Source organism: Plecotus auritus (genome assembly GCF_963455305.1).
Source record: "Plecotus auritus genome assembly, chromosome: 11".
NCBI lineage: Eukaryota > Metazoa > Chordata > Mammalia > Chiroptera > Vespertilionidae > Plecotus > Plecotus auritus.
This window is the reverse complement of record NC_137777.1, coordinates 20076906-20090899: the sequence shown is the minus strand read 5'-3', so window position 1 is coordinate 20090899 and position 13994 is coordinate 20076906. Positions and strand designations below refer to the sequence as shown.

At 41.4% G+C, this 13994-nt stretch overlaps 1 protein-coding gene across 4 annotated transcripts in view; it reads left to right on the top strand.

Moving 5' to 3' along the window:
• The first annotated feature begins 4337 nt into the window (after positions 1-4337).
• The window catches only part of SYBU (syntabulin), a 107362-nt gene continuing 97705 nt past the window's right edge, over positions 4338-13994 (top strand). For 2 of the 4 annotated variants that reach the window (XM_080647129.1, XM_080647128.1), the window contains exon 1: positions 4338-4812. Coding sequence is in view for 2 of the 4 variants with exons in the window: in XM_080647126.1 (XP_080503252.1) it covers positions 4766-4812 (47 nt within the window). In the remaining 2 variants the exon portion in view is untranslated. The remainder of the gene's footprint in view (positions 4813-13994) is intronic. The other 2 variants (XM_080647126.1, XM_080647133.1) reach the window with 2 other exon arrangements.

Genomic DNA, 13994 nt, shown 5'->3' with positions numbered 1-13994 from the left:
GGCTGCAGAGATAGAGGAACTCTAATAAAACGCTATATTAAAACATGTGGATTCTATCCAAAATATAATCGTCTCTGACTTTAAAATAATTTTAAGTAATATATACAAGAATCTATCACACCATAAAAATCAAAAGATAAGCAAATATTGGCCGTCAAGATAATTTTATTAAGAAAATAAAAACTGAATGATGGCTTTACACATATATCTTAAAAATAAGAATAGGAAGCCATTACCATTTAAGTTCAACATAGAGGTCAGGTTTACTTAGACAGATAATGCACTAATAAAAGTCCATTTCTGCAGCTCTGAAATGGATTCGAGGCACATATTTGGACTTTAATAAAAGAAATAACAGTGTGGTCATGAACACCTTCATTTTAAAATGCAGACATGACTGAAGCCTCAAAATGAGAAAAGATTCCCCACTGTCTGGACAAGATGCTGTTGCTATGGTGATGGTCTGCTAGCCTGTGGCTGAGCAACTTCAGGTGGCTTTCGTCTGGGGGGACAAGCTAAGACACCTTTGAACCATCTTGCTTTGAAGCACCATAGCAACCTGACCAACGTTTAAACCCCCACAACCTAACCAAAGAAAACTTTTTACATTTAAGGATAAGTTATCCAGCCCTAAGCTGGTTTGGCTCAGTGGATAGAGCGTCAGCCTGCGGTCTGAAGAATCCTGGGTTCGATTCCGATCAAGGGCACATGCCCAGGTTGTGGACTCCATCCCCAGTAGGGGATGTGCAGGAGGCAGCCAATCAATGATTCTCTTTCATCATTGGTGTTTCTTTCTCTCTCTCCCTCTCCCTTCCTCTCTGAAATCAATAAAAATATATTTGTTAAAAAGCATAACTTACCCATTTTTATAAAACACCCCATGGCTTGAAATCTGTCTATGTGATGAAGACTCTCAAATGTTTATCTGCAGCCTGGACCTCTGCTCTAAGCTCCCAATTTCTACTCTACACCTCCATTTGGGTGCCTGATTGTTATCTGACATTTCACATGACCAGAAAAGAGCTCATCATTTCTCCCATCCTCACCCCAACCAAACCACAACTACAATCCAGTCCCATCAAAGTGGATTGCACCTCCATCCACCCAGTTGTTCAGATCAAAAAACATCATCATCACCACACTGCCTATTTTAATTTCTTTAAAACACTGAGAGCCTGAAAGACCTTGTTGGTTCACTCATCTTTGATCTGGCTCTCTCCATTAGAGTATCAGATCTTAGAGAGCAGGAATGCTATCTGTTTTGTTCTCCACTTTATTCCCAGCATCTGAAACAATGCCTGATATGTTGTAGGCACTCAATAAATATTCATTGACTGACTCTGCCTGTTTCCATGGTACTACTTCCTTACGTTAGAATTTGCAATATTATTAAGGATGTGATGTGACTGCAAGCAATTTACTTTCTCTGGGCATTTGTTTCTTCATTTATTGAACGGGGGAAATGAATCTATAAATTTTCCATTTGTGCAAAAACTTCGTGGCTGTGATCCAAACTTATGTAAATTATAAAATATTCCCTTTCCGCCGAAGCCGGTTTGGCTCAGTGGATAGAGCGTCGGCCTGCGGCCTGAAGGGTCCCGGGTTCGATTCCGGTCAAGGGCATGTACCTTGGTTGCGGGCACATCCCCAGTGGGAGGTGTGCAGGAGGCAGCTGATAGATGTTTCTCTCTCATCGATGTTTCTAGCTCTCTATCCTTCTCCCTTCCTCTCTGTAAAAAATCAATAAAATATATTTAAAAATAAATAATTAAATAAATAAATAAAATAAAATATTCCCTTTCCACTCAATTCACTGTGTGATTTCCATTTAGCTATTATTGCCATATACAATAATGTATATGTAGTTATAGTTTTCAAAGCACTTAAGTGTCCATTATTTTCTTGACACCTCAAACTCCCGGAGAATTATGCTGATTACTTCTGTTTTACAGATAAAGAACTACAGGCCCTGAGAGAGTATATGAGTTGCTCAAACTTACCATGTATCTCATGGTATTCACAAACCAAACTATGATGGATAAAAGTTGTTGGCCTGGCTAATACTTTATTTTTAGCCATGGTATAGACCAAAGAATGATAATAAATAATCTTTCTCCAAGGTATTTTTCAATAAATATTCACATCATGTATGTGGTTAAAGAGAGTCTATCATGGTTTTCCAGTCTTCCCAAGGGTTCTGATTAAACTCTATTAAAAAATGGGAAAGCTATTGGCATCTTTGAGTTGAGTGGACAAAATATTAACAAATCTATTCCCTGTCCATCCTGCAGTAGTATCTCATATTTCCCCCATTTGACTTATTATTTTTGAATAAAGGCATTGTTTTCAACCACCACAGCAACATGACCAATGTTCTAACCACCACAATGACTTGACCAAAGAAAACTGTTTACATTTAAGAATAAATTATCCACTTTTTAAATGCACCCCATGGTTTAAAAGCTATCTATGTGATGAAGCCTGTGCAGTGAATAGGAATACAGAAAAATCAGAAATATATTTGGGTTCAAATCCCCCACTTCACCATGTGCTAGCTTTATGACTGTAAACAAGGCAAGGCTCCCCTATTTGTCATCAGTAAAGTATATAAGGAATAACTAATTTTTAAGAAAAATGTAACAAGTTAGATGATATAAATTGGTATATACACACTCAGCAAATGTAAGCTCCTCTCCATCCTGGTAATGGAGGAGCACATATATCAGCCTAATCAATCACACTTTGACAAATGAGCCTTAAGAAAATGAACAGAGAAAAAGGAAAAACAACATAGGTTTGGAGTATAATACTGGGTAAATATTGTTGAATGAATAAACTAATTATAGATAGGAACTAAGATACAGTCCCAAGAGACCATGAACCAAGCTGGTGAAGGAAATACTAGTAGTTTTGACAAGAAGCCAAAGGGGTGGATATATCTGTGTTGAAGGTCAAGAAAAGTTTAAATTCACTGGTTGGCTCTTGAATGAATGGCGGTGGACAGGGTAAGGTACATACTAAGATCTAGTAATGTCAAGAGAAGAATTTTTGTTGTGATGGGGTTCCATTATGTTACGAATCTGTATTTCCAATGGAGGAAGGGGTTTCCAAGACTTAGAAAACACCAAGAGAGAATAAATCTTAGAATCGGAGCATTAAGATGAGAGAGAAGTAGGAGAAGAGATGACCAGAGGAAAATGAGCTGGGATAACAGAATGTTTCATGCATTTAACAGATTCCAAGTTAAGGAATGCTAGGTTGGTGGGTTTCAATTGTATAAAGTTTGCACTGCAGAGTTCTTGCACACATAAAAACAGGTCTGTTGCACTCTAAGCTGATTGTGTATGCTAAATTCAGGTGACTAGGTAAGAAGGGGAGGCAGGGGAGGTGAAGGGGGTCATGGTCAGGGCAGGGATTGCTATTCTGCAGAAGCAGACTCTGTACAGAGAGCTCTTTGTAAGTGTAAAATGAAGATTAAATTAAGAGCAAGCAAATAAACATAACAAGAAAATTCCCTGGAAGAGCCACGGTGGTGGCTGCCCTTTGACCCTTAGCTATGGCAGGACAAGATAATGCAACCAGCTTCATCATCAATCTCTTTAGTTAAACTGAGTATTCTAGATGGGGCTACCTGGGGCTCTGGCAATTCTAAGGGGGAAAAAGTACCTTCCCACCAATCTCTTCAAAAACCTACCTTCCCAGAATAGCAGGTAGGGTGTCTGATGGATTCCTTTGCATTTGGACTCACAGATTGGAACCGTTTTCTTCCCCGTCCTGAGGTTTCCTTCAATTTTACCTAAAGTCAATATGAAGTATATTTCTATTGCACTTGCTATTAAAGATGCTTGGGGTGTTTTATCTGGTCTAAAAGCATTTTTATTAATGAGGGGAGAGAGAGAGAGAGATCCAACCAGCAACCTTGGCGCATTGGGTCGATGCTCCCATCAACTGAGCCTCCAGGGCTTATTTAGTTTTTAAAACCCAATCACTATGATCTCTTGAGGACAAGAAAGTGAATGGCCACACTGATCCCCAGGATCGGGAAATTTGGATCAAGACACCTTATTTAGACCCCGCACTCAAGGTCACTGGTGAAGTGGTGACAACTGTGCCCGTGGGTAAGTCTTCATCCCAGTGGTGAGCCTGGTCTCCTGGGCGGGAGAGGCATTGTCCCAGGGAGCAAACGGCCTAAAGGGCACCTCCGTCCCGGCTGCGGCTCTCAGCGGTTCCTTTGCAGAGCGCGACGGAGAAGACCACGCGGCCGCCCCCGGCGTCGTGAAGCGCAGAGCCTCCGCCCTGAGCCGCTTCCTCCAACAGCGGGCACCGCGCCACCGCAGTGCGCCGCCCGCCGCGCCCGAGTGGCTTCGGGAACCAGCCCGCGGCGCCAGCGGCAGGGGCGCTGCGGACCTGACCCGACCGAGCCTGCGGGTCCCGGGCACGGGAGGCAGGACCCCGGCCGGCGCCCGCCGCCTGCGGCCCTCACCGCGCCCGCGTCGCCGCGCCCCACCTACCGGCGGCCCCGTGGTCCCCGCCCTTCTCCCGTCGGTTCGCTGCCCCGGCCTGGCCCGGCGGCTGCGGAGCCCGAGGGGCCGCCGAGACCCGAGCGCGCGCGGCGGCGAAGGCACCACGTGTCCGGCCGGGGCTGGCGCGGGTGGAGCGGGCCTGGCCCGGCTCCCCGAGCCCGAGCGCACCCCCGCGGAGGCGCCAGGTCGCCTCCGCACCCGCTCCAGGCCCCGCCGGCCTCAAGCTCCCCGGGCGCGCGGAGATGCCGCCTCCTGGACGGCGGGATGGGGCTCCTCTGGGAGAGAAAGGGTAAGAGCCCCGGCACCGGAAGGCGACTGATCCCCTGCGGTTCAATGGGGGCAGAGATGGACCCGCCATTCCCAGGCGGGGTGGGGCGGGGAGGAACGGGGGTGGGGGGGGAGGGGTTAGTACAGGGTGCACAGGTGACCCACAGAAGGAAGTCCTGGAAAATGGGGACGGTCAGCAGAGGGAACCTAAGGGACAGTGCCCCTGTTTGATTGGTTTTTGAGATGGTTGGGCTGGAGTTCTTGCAACAGATAAGCTTAACCCAGCAGTCTTTTGGGGTCTCCCTTTACTGCTTGTCCGCGGGAGTGGGCTTGGAAATGGTGCCTTTTGATAAGGTTTAGCCATGAATTGGTGGTCTCCAAAAGGAAAGCCGCTGTAGATCTCCCCAAAGACGGGGCTGGTCCAAAGTCCCCAGAGGACACTTAAAAAAAATGTTTTTTAAAATTGATTTAGAGCAAGGGGAAGGGAGAGAGAGAGAAACATCCATCAGTTGCCTCCTGCAGGGCACCCCCACTGGGAATGGAACAGGCGGCCCTTTGGTGCACTGGGCCAGGCTCAACCAACTGAGCCACACCAGCCAGGGCCCCCTAGACTCTGGACACTTGTCAAGTTTCTGTTTCTCCCGGGATTTTTCATACAGACGATTTGAGGTGAGGAGGGAGGACCCATTTTTCATCAATATGTTGTTAAAGGGCTCAGTTGATGAGTTCAAAACGTCTTTATATTGGGTGGTATCAACAGGTTTGAATTTAAAATAAGAGTGAATTGGGAGACGAAGAGATCTCTGAGCCTAAACTGGTGCATGGCAAGAGATTCTTAAAGCTTTCAATGGAAGGGGTCACTTGGGGAAAACTGCTTTCCTGTCTTTATCTTGTTCTCCTGTGTCCAGCAAGTAGTGACGTCAATGAACGCAGGGCACTCCACGGCTAGGTTCCTTGCAGGTCCTGGGCCCTGACTGACCCCAGACCCTGGGCAGCAGAAGCAAACAGCAGCTCCGGTGTCTCAATCTCCCCGCTCAGAAAAGGGCCAGGTTTGGACCCCACAGTTCCGAATCTCAAAGTTTCTGCTGCACCATGGCAAGTTCAGATACTTGACCAGGTACAGTTTAGGGATGTTTCCTTCCTGCCCAAAAGGGTGCCGTTGGAGGCAAAGGTAGCCAGGTAGTGGCTGTGCCAAGTTGTCTCCACCTGTACATTTGGGAGAATAGTGGTACCTGTCCCCCTTGAGAGATGAGCCCAAGTGAAATCATGTTTTTCACTTGCTTCAGATGTCACAACAGTAATACGTTATCATAACACAGCTTTTGGTTACTTAAGTTCTTTGACAATGATGCTATTTAATGCAGAATATATTGAAAGTATGTCATTCAATCCTCCTTGATCTCCACATATTTAGTAGTAAATCACCCAGTCCTGTGCTTTTCTCATATTTTAGTAAAGGTTCCCCCACAACCTAGTAGCCATTTGAGAAATTACCTATTATTCCTTCTAGAAAAAAAAAATTGTCACTAATCTTTTAAAATTATAAAATATTCCTGAAATTCCTTTATTCTTTATCAGAGTGGAGCAGCTCAGCAAGTATATTTAGCTCTGTAGAAGCTAGAAGCTATATTTGGTCTTTACATCTAAAATTTATGGTAATGATTATTCAAGTTGTATGTATGCATGCTTTTTCAGTCTCTTTTTCTCAGAGGACGTTAACTCAGTTTGCTTAAACTACAGCACTCTTCCCTTATCCACGGGGGTGGGTTCCAAGATCTTCAGTGAATGCCTAAAACCAGGCATAGTACCAAACCATATATATACTATGTTTTTTTCTATGCATACATACCTATGATAAAGTTCAATTTATAAATTAGACATGGTAAGAAATTAACAATAATAAATGTCAATAAAATAGAAGTTATAGTAATACTAGAGGCCGTCTCTCAGCCCAGCCTGCACCCTCTCCAATCTGGGACCCTCGGGGGATGTCCTGCAGGATCAGGCCTAAACAGGCAGTTGGACATCCCTCTCACAATTCGGGGCTCTTAACCGCTCCCCTGCCAGCCTGATCACCCCCTAACGGCTCCCCTGCTGGCCTGATTGACACCTAACTGCTCCCCTGCTGCTCCATCACCCCCAACTGCCCTCCCCTGCCGGCCATCTTGTGACAGCCATCTTGTGATGACGTGGGGGGCGGCCATCTTGTGATGACATGGGGGTGGCCATCTTGTGAGGACGTGAGGGTCAATTTGAATATTACCTCTTTATTATATAGGATACTGTAATAAATGGTGTGTGAATGTGGTCTCTCTCAACATAACTTACAAAACTGTATTCACCCTTCTTAGGATGGTGTGAGATGATAAAATTCCTACGTGATGAGATGAAGTGAGGTGAATGACGTAGGCATTGTGACTTAGTGTTAGGCCAGTGGTTGGAAAACTCATTAGTCAACAGAGCCAAATACCAACAGTACGATTGAAATTTCTTTTGAGAGCCAAATTTTTTAAACTTAAACTTCTTCTAACGCCACTTCTTCAAAATAGACTCGCCCAGGCCGTGGTATTTTGTGGAAGAGCCACACTCAAGGGGCCAAAGAGCCACATGTGGCTCGCCAGCCACGGTTTGCCGACCACTGTGTTAGGCTATTATTGATCTTCTGAGGATACATCCGAAGGAGGATCACTTGCTTTGGATGATCCTGGATCACTGAGCCTTGATGTCAATGGTCAGAAGTCAGGAGCAGATGATGTTCATGGTTGGGTAAATTTAATATTTTTCCCACTGTGGTTGACCACGGGAAGCGAAAACCACAAACAAGGAAGCAACCACTGTGTATGCGGTTGGTTTGGAGTAGACATTCCTTTGGGGGGAAAAACTACAGATGAGAACAACTTTACATTCTCCGAGTAAATTTTTTAAAACTGTATGAGAAAAGATAGCATGGAAGGACAATAACAACAATCCTTAGGATGCTTTCTCTGTGCTTCTGCTGGTTCCAAAATAAACTTTTAAGACCATCAAACTTCAGTGAGAATGTTCACTCAGCAGTAAGGGGGCGGGAGGAACACTAGTATGTTTATAAAAGCATTCTTCAGGGCCATGATTATTTTATTTCTTTTTTTCCCCCATCTATTTTCAAGCATTAGAATGATTTGTTGCATTGTTTATAACTTTGGTTCTCAAGAAATATTGGCATGCCTTTTGGACAATTGAAAAATACCTTATTAGATCTTAACCTACTAGCAAAATCCTGGTTTCATAAGAAGGGATGCTGGTTCTTTGGCCAGAACTGAATCAATATAGGAGAAATAAACTCAGTCACAACCTATATCCCCAGTTATTTGTGACCCTTTGTTTTTAAAATCATAAGTTATTTACAAAATCGGGTGGGATTATATTTAATACCTGGTAATTTCTTAAAATATTTTTTTCTTATCCCATCACCAATACAGATATAACAGCAAGAAATTGGGTTGGAATAGACTTATTCATAGTCTGTCACTAGAATTTAACATAGTTGCCACCTCATTTTGAATTACAGTCTTCTGAAGCATGGTGGGATTTGTAAACAAAGACAAGGTGTTTTTCCTTAGGGAGAGTGATACTGATGTTGGAACAACCACTGTCAGATGGCAGATGATTTCATGCTCTTTTCTAATTTATTTAAGTTGTGAAATGGTAATTAAAGATATTGTAGGACATTTGGGCTGCTGAGTCACCAAAGTATTCAACATGTTGGTGTATGTAGAGTGTGACCACATATCCCAGGCTGTACCTATTGACACCATATCCCATCTGGTTTAGCATTCGGCAGGTGTATAATATTTTAGAAATAAAATTTAAATGAAGGATTAAATATATTAATTAACAACACCCATTTGCCACAGTGTAATGTGCTTTTTTTTTTTACCCAAAGTAATTTCATGTCTTAATGCTGAATGCATAGGAAAATTCCAGAATGAAGTTAGCACACAAAGAGACACATTCGTAGAATGCTCATGTAACTTAATGTCCAAACTGGGGCAAATATAAACTCCATAAGAGCAGATATTTTTGTTCCTATTTTATTCCCAACACCTAGAACAGTACTTGACAATAGTAGGTTTTGTGGTTGTTGTTTTAAAGATTGTTAAAATTGCCCTGACAGGTTTGGCTCAGTGGATAGAGCGTCGGCCTGTGGACTGAAGGGTCCCGGGTTCGATTCCGGTCAAGGGCATGTACCTTGGTTGCGGGCACATCCCCAGCAGGAGGTGTGCAGGAGGCAGCTGATCGATGTTTCTCTCTCATCGATGTTTCTAGCTCTCTATCCCTCTCTCTTCCTCTCTGTAAAAAATCAATAAAATATATTTAAAAAAAAAAAAGATTGTTAAAATTGATTTTTTATTGAGAGAGAGGAAGAAAGAGAGAGAGAAACATCAAGGTGAGAGCAAAACATCAATCAGGCTGCCTCCTGCACACCCCCTGTCGGGGATTGAGCTGACAACCCAGGCATGTGCCCTGACCAGGAATTGAACTTGCAGCCTTTTGGTGTACAGGACGATGCCCAAGCAACTGAGCCACTTCAGCCAGTGCAACGATAGTAGGTTTTTAATAAATATTTTCAAATAAATGACTGAATGTAAGTAGACATGTAATATAAGTAGACACACGTAAGTACATTCACATATTTGAGAAAATATTAACATTAAATTCAAAGTCCAGCCCCAGGATTTTTTTTTCATATGGTCTAGGGGTGGGCAAACTTTTTGACTCGAGGGCCACAATGGGTTCTTAAACTGGACCAGAGGGCCGGAACAAAAGCATGGATGGAGTGTTTGTGTGAACTAATATAAATTCAAAGTAAAGGAGCGGAGGGGAGAGGAAGAGAACCGGATAGATCAGCCGGATCCGGCCCGTGGGCCGTAGTTTGCCCAAGGCTGCCAGATTGTGGTTAAGGTAAATATTTCTAGTGTAAGAGCAATCTAGGTCATCAATAGGAAGATCCAGTTATTCTTATGTTGAGATTAAATTTGAACTCACCTACTTGCAATGTCTCTATTGCCACCCAACCAGAAATTCTCAATAATGATACTGTGTAAAACTTTGCCAGATGCCTCACTGCGGTCCATATGCTTCTCCACGGGTCCCAAGCTGGCAGCGTACAGGTCAGGTTCAGTCTCCAGATGTAGTTTGTTTTGTTTTAAAAATCGGGCCAGTGTTCATTAACAAAATTTCACAGTTAAAATTTTTTTTAATCAAAAAGATTCACCAGCATAGGGAATATAGTCAATAATATTATAAAAACTCTATGGTTGCCGGGTGGGTACTAGACTTATCAGAGGGATCACTTTGTAAGTTATATAAATATCCAATCTCTATGCTGTACACCTGAAACTAATAATATTGAATGTAGTTGAAAATAAAAAATAAAACTTATTTAAAAATATAAAAATCCCAGATTTCCAGCTTCCCTGGGAAAATGAACAATAAAGTTAGAGCTGAGTGGTGGTAGCTGGTCACAGTCTCTTCCAGTCACAGTGCCCATTATCATTCCATTTAAACTCATACTGGGCCCCTTAACTCCTGTGTGTTAACTATCTGCACTAAGCAAGCTTCTACATTGGTGACTTCTGTCCTAACCATTTCTCAGATTTACTAGTATTAATCCTGTTTTAAAAAAAGAAGAAAAGAAACTAGCCTTTCCCAAGTTATTCTTTGGAGCCCAAGCTGATTGCTTTTTCGAAGTGTTCAGAAACCATCTTTTTGTTGTTTTGTGCCAGAATATTGCCTGATATTTCATTTCAGTCTTACCAGTGTTTTAGAGACTCTCTTAATTTTTGAAACTCAGAACTATATGCTTAATTGCTAGATTTCTAACCTCATGGCATCTCTCCTTATCCCCAGGATTCTACAATGATATTAACAGTATTATTAGAATCCTATTTGTAAAAGGTGAGATTATATAGCCCGAACATAACTTGTCTGTCAAGTGAACTAAATGTCTTGGAAGAAGTTAGTAGCCTTACCTGGTCTGAGCTTACCTTTTTAGTTTGGATATTATTTTGCTTGATAGAGATGAAAAGAGTAGCTACAAAGTTCTGTTTTCTCTTAGTCACCCATCAATATTAAATGAACTGCAACAAGTGGTGAACTTGTACTTTTCTTTCTCCAAACATAATTTAAATGAATCTATTTCTCATTCTTAATGTTTTTGCAAGTCATTGTTCAAAATTATTCTACTCCTGTTGATATTATGAAGCAGCATTTTGGTATATCAAGTGTTCTTGGGACCAGAACCATGGGTTTTCCATTTTTTTCACATTAATACTAATAGTATTATCATATTATTTAACTCACTTAAAATTGATTAAACACCACTATTTTGTGTGATACATGGTGATAATGTGAGGGAGAGATTACAAAATAAAAATATCCTGAATGACCCCTAAGTTGAATTTGTAAGATGAATTCAGAAAAGGAAGGCAGTGACATGTTATCTATTTTCCTGAAATTACTGAATAAAATATCAATTTAATATCAGAAATGCACATATCTTCTTATTCCTTGAAGAAAACTGCAAACCTTTGGTAACCCAACCAAAGACAGTTACCTGAGTTTAAACCTATAAAAATCAATTTAAGTTCAACTAACAGTGATCTTTTCTTTCCCAAAGGGCAGGGCTGACATCTTTTGTAGCATGGGGTGAAAGGTAATATTAACCTGTCTTCTTCCTTGATTTAACTTTTGCCCAGGGAAACTCTACTCATAATTTCATCAATTTCACACCATTAATATGCATTAAATTAACTTTAAAAGGTATGGTATAAGAGTCTGAGTGAGTAGGAGCCATTAAACCTAATGATACTTAAATGCATTTATCACAGAAATGCATGTCTTTAAAAGAGCCATTATGTTTTTCCAGAGGAAAGTGTAAACTTGATATAATTCAACTGAACATTCTTTAGCACTCATTTGGTCCTTAAAACATATTAAAATGGAAGATGGCTGCTATGAAGTTATTTCTTACATTTTAACATCAGGGGAACATTTCCTGTAGACCCCAGAGTAAGGCTGAGTGCTTTGTCCATGGTGCTGAAACTTCTCCTGGTCAATGATCCCAGGGTCAGACAGAGGAGGGAAATTGATTGATACTTCTTTCAGTTAATGACTTGTAGAATACAAATATTGTCTTAGAAATGAATGTATTGTTCAACTTTGTAACCAGCATAGCAAGAAAATTTTCACACATTATAAGCTTGTGTATTTGAACGACGTGCAACATGGAGGCTGAATTGGCAAATGCTTGTTTTTAACCTCTTCGAACTACAGCTTGCGAATTTTCATCACTTTGCTCCTACACTTGATTTATTGAGATATACCAATAGCAATAATATTCAACAGTTGTCAATTTCTATTTGACTTCCAAAAACTCTTTATTTTGGATTTTCTTAGGCCTATAACCATGCTTTTCTCTTTGACTTGTTTTATATTCCCCCAGTACAATGAAAAAGAGCATTAAAATAATTTGAAATTAAACGTCTTCTATACTTTAAAACATATCATGTTAGCACATGAATAAATTACACTTAGTTTTTTTAAAAATGTATTTTATTGATTTTTTACAGAGAGGAATGGAGAGGGATAGAGAGTTAGAAACATCGATGAGAGAGAAACATCGATCAGCTGCCTCCTGCACACTCCCCACTGGGGATGTGCCCACAACCAAGGTACATGCCCTTGACCAGAATCGAACCTGGGACCCTTCAGTCCGCAGGCCGACACTCTATCCACTGAGCCAAAATGGTTAGGGCTGCACTGTTAGTTTTGTTTTCTCTTATGACCTTAACTTTTTCATAGCATTTTTCATTTCGTTATTCTATGCCTTGATCTATATTTCACTGACTTAAGGAATTTCTTTCTCTTTTTACACTGCCCAATTTTGCCTGCCAATGAAAATTTTGCACACGAGGGAGAAGAGAAAAGTAAAAAAAAAAAAAAAATTCAAAGATACACACAAATTCCTTAGTTCACAAGACATGGAAAATTTATTTTCTCAGTATCTTGATTACATCTTTCAAAAGAGGTGAGATAAAACTAATATGACCACAAATTTCCAACTGTTCAGATTTGCACATTCATCGTGTGGCTTGTTTTACTAGTACACAGGCAAGTTCCATCTCTGGGACCTATTTTTTTCTTTTGGATATTTAAGCTGGAAGCTTTGTCAGACTGCATCAGTGTTCCCTGAGCAAGCAGGCATTCAAACTGCGGTATTAGCATTAGCATTCTACTTAGAACAAAGGGAGACACCAGGAAGCTCTACCCACCAGTGCAGATTCCAGCCCTCTGACTCGGGTTCATTTCAATAAGACTCCAACCTTGGCTCCAGAACTGAAGCCTCCTATCGCTCTTTATATTTCCCTACCCAGTGCTTTCTGATCACTTCTCCTTGCCAATAGGTAAGTTTGCTTGTGGTGATGAGGGAGGAATATTTGTTTTGCTTGGGCGGGGGGGACGGGGATATATTTTTGTCAAGGATTTGTCATAAAAATACTAAGAAAATAGTGGTGAATAAAACCACATTTGGAAAACATTGCTGACTTTTCCAGAGAGCCTACTTTGGGAAATTGGAAAGAATCTGAAGAAAATTTGAGTTTCCAAATGAGCATTGAAACAGCAAAGAATTCGCTCCATCTGATTTTTGATTCCTGCAAAACAAATAAATAAACCATGTATTATAAAAAGTAAGCCTAATTTTTCACTTTGGTAGAATGCAGCTTACCTTTTACCAGACCATACAGAGCTGTTTCCTGTGTTCTTCACTGAGTATTTCTGATCTGGTGGACAGGAGGTCACTGCTAACTACAGTGGCATGTAGCCGTTCCTACACCTGCTAGCTAGGTAGCAGTTGAGTGAGTTAAATGGGTTTCTATCCAGATTTATAGCATGTAACAGAAAGATTTCTCTTTGATCTAGAAGCATTGTAATTAAATTAATAGTAACTTGATGTTAGTTGTACTGCAGCTGTGCAAATTGAATGCTTCTGTGGTCTATGAGAGTTTACACACACGCTCTCCTGGTTGGGAGCTGTCACAGATTCGGATTAAAGAGTCAGACCTGCTGTTAAGTAGAAGTGCTGTACTACTTATTGCTAAGCTATCCAGTATGTAGATGTTCAGAGATAGCTGCCATGAATTTAATAGTCTAGTAACAACTTGA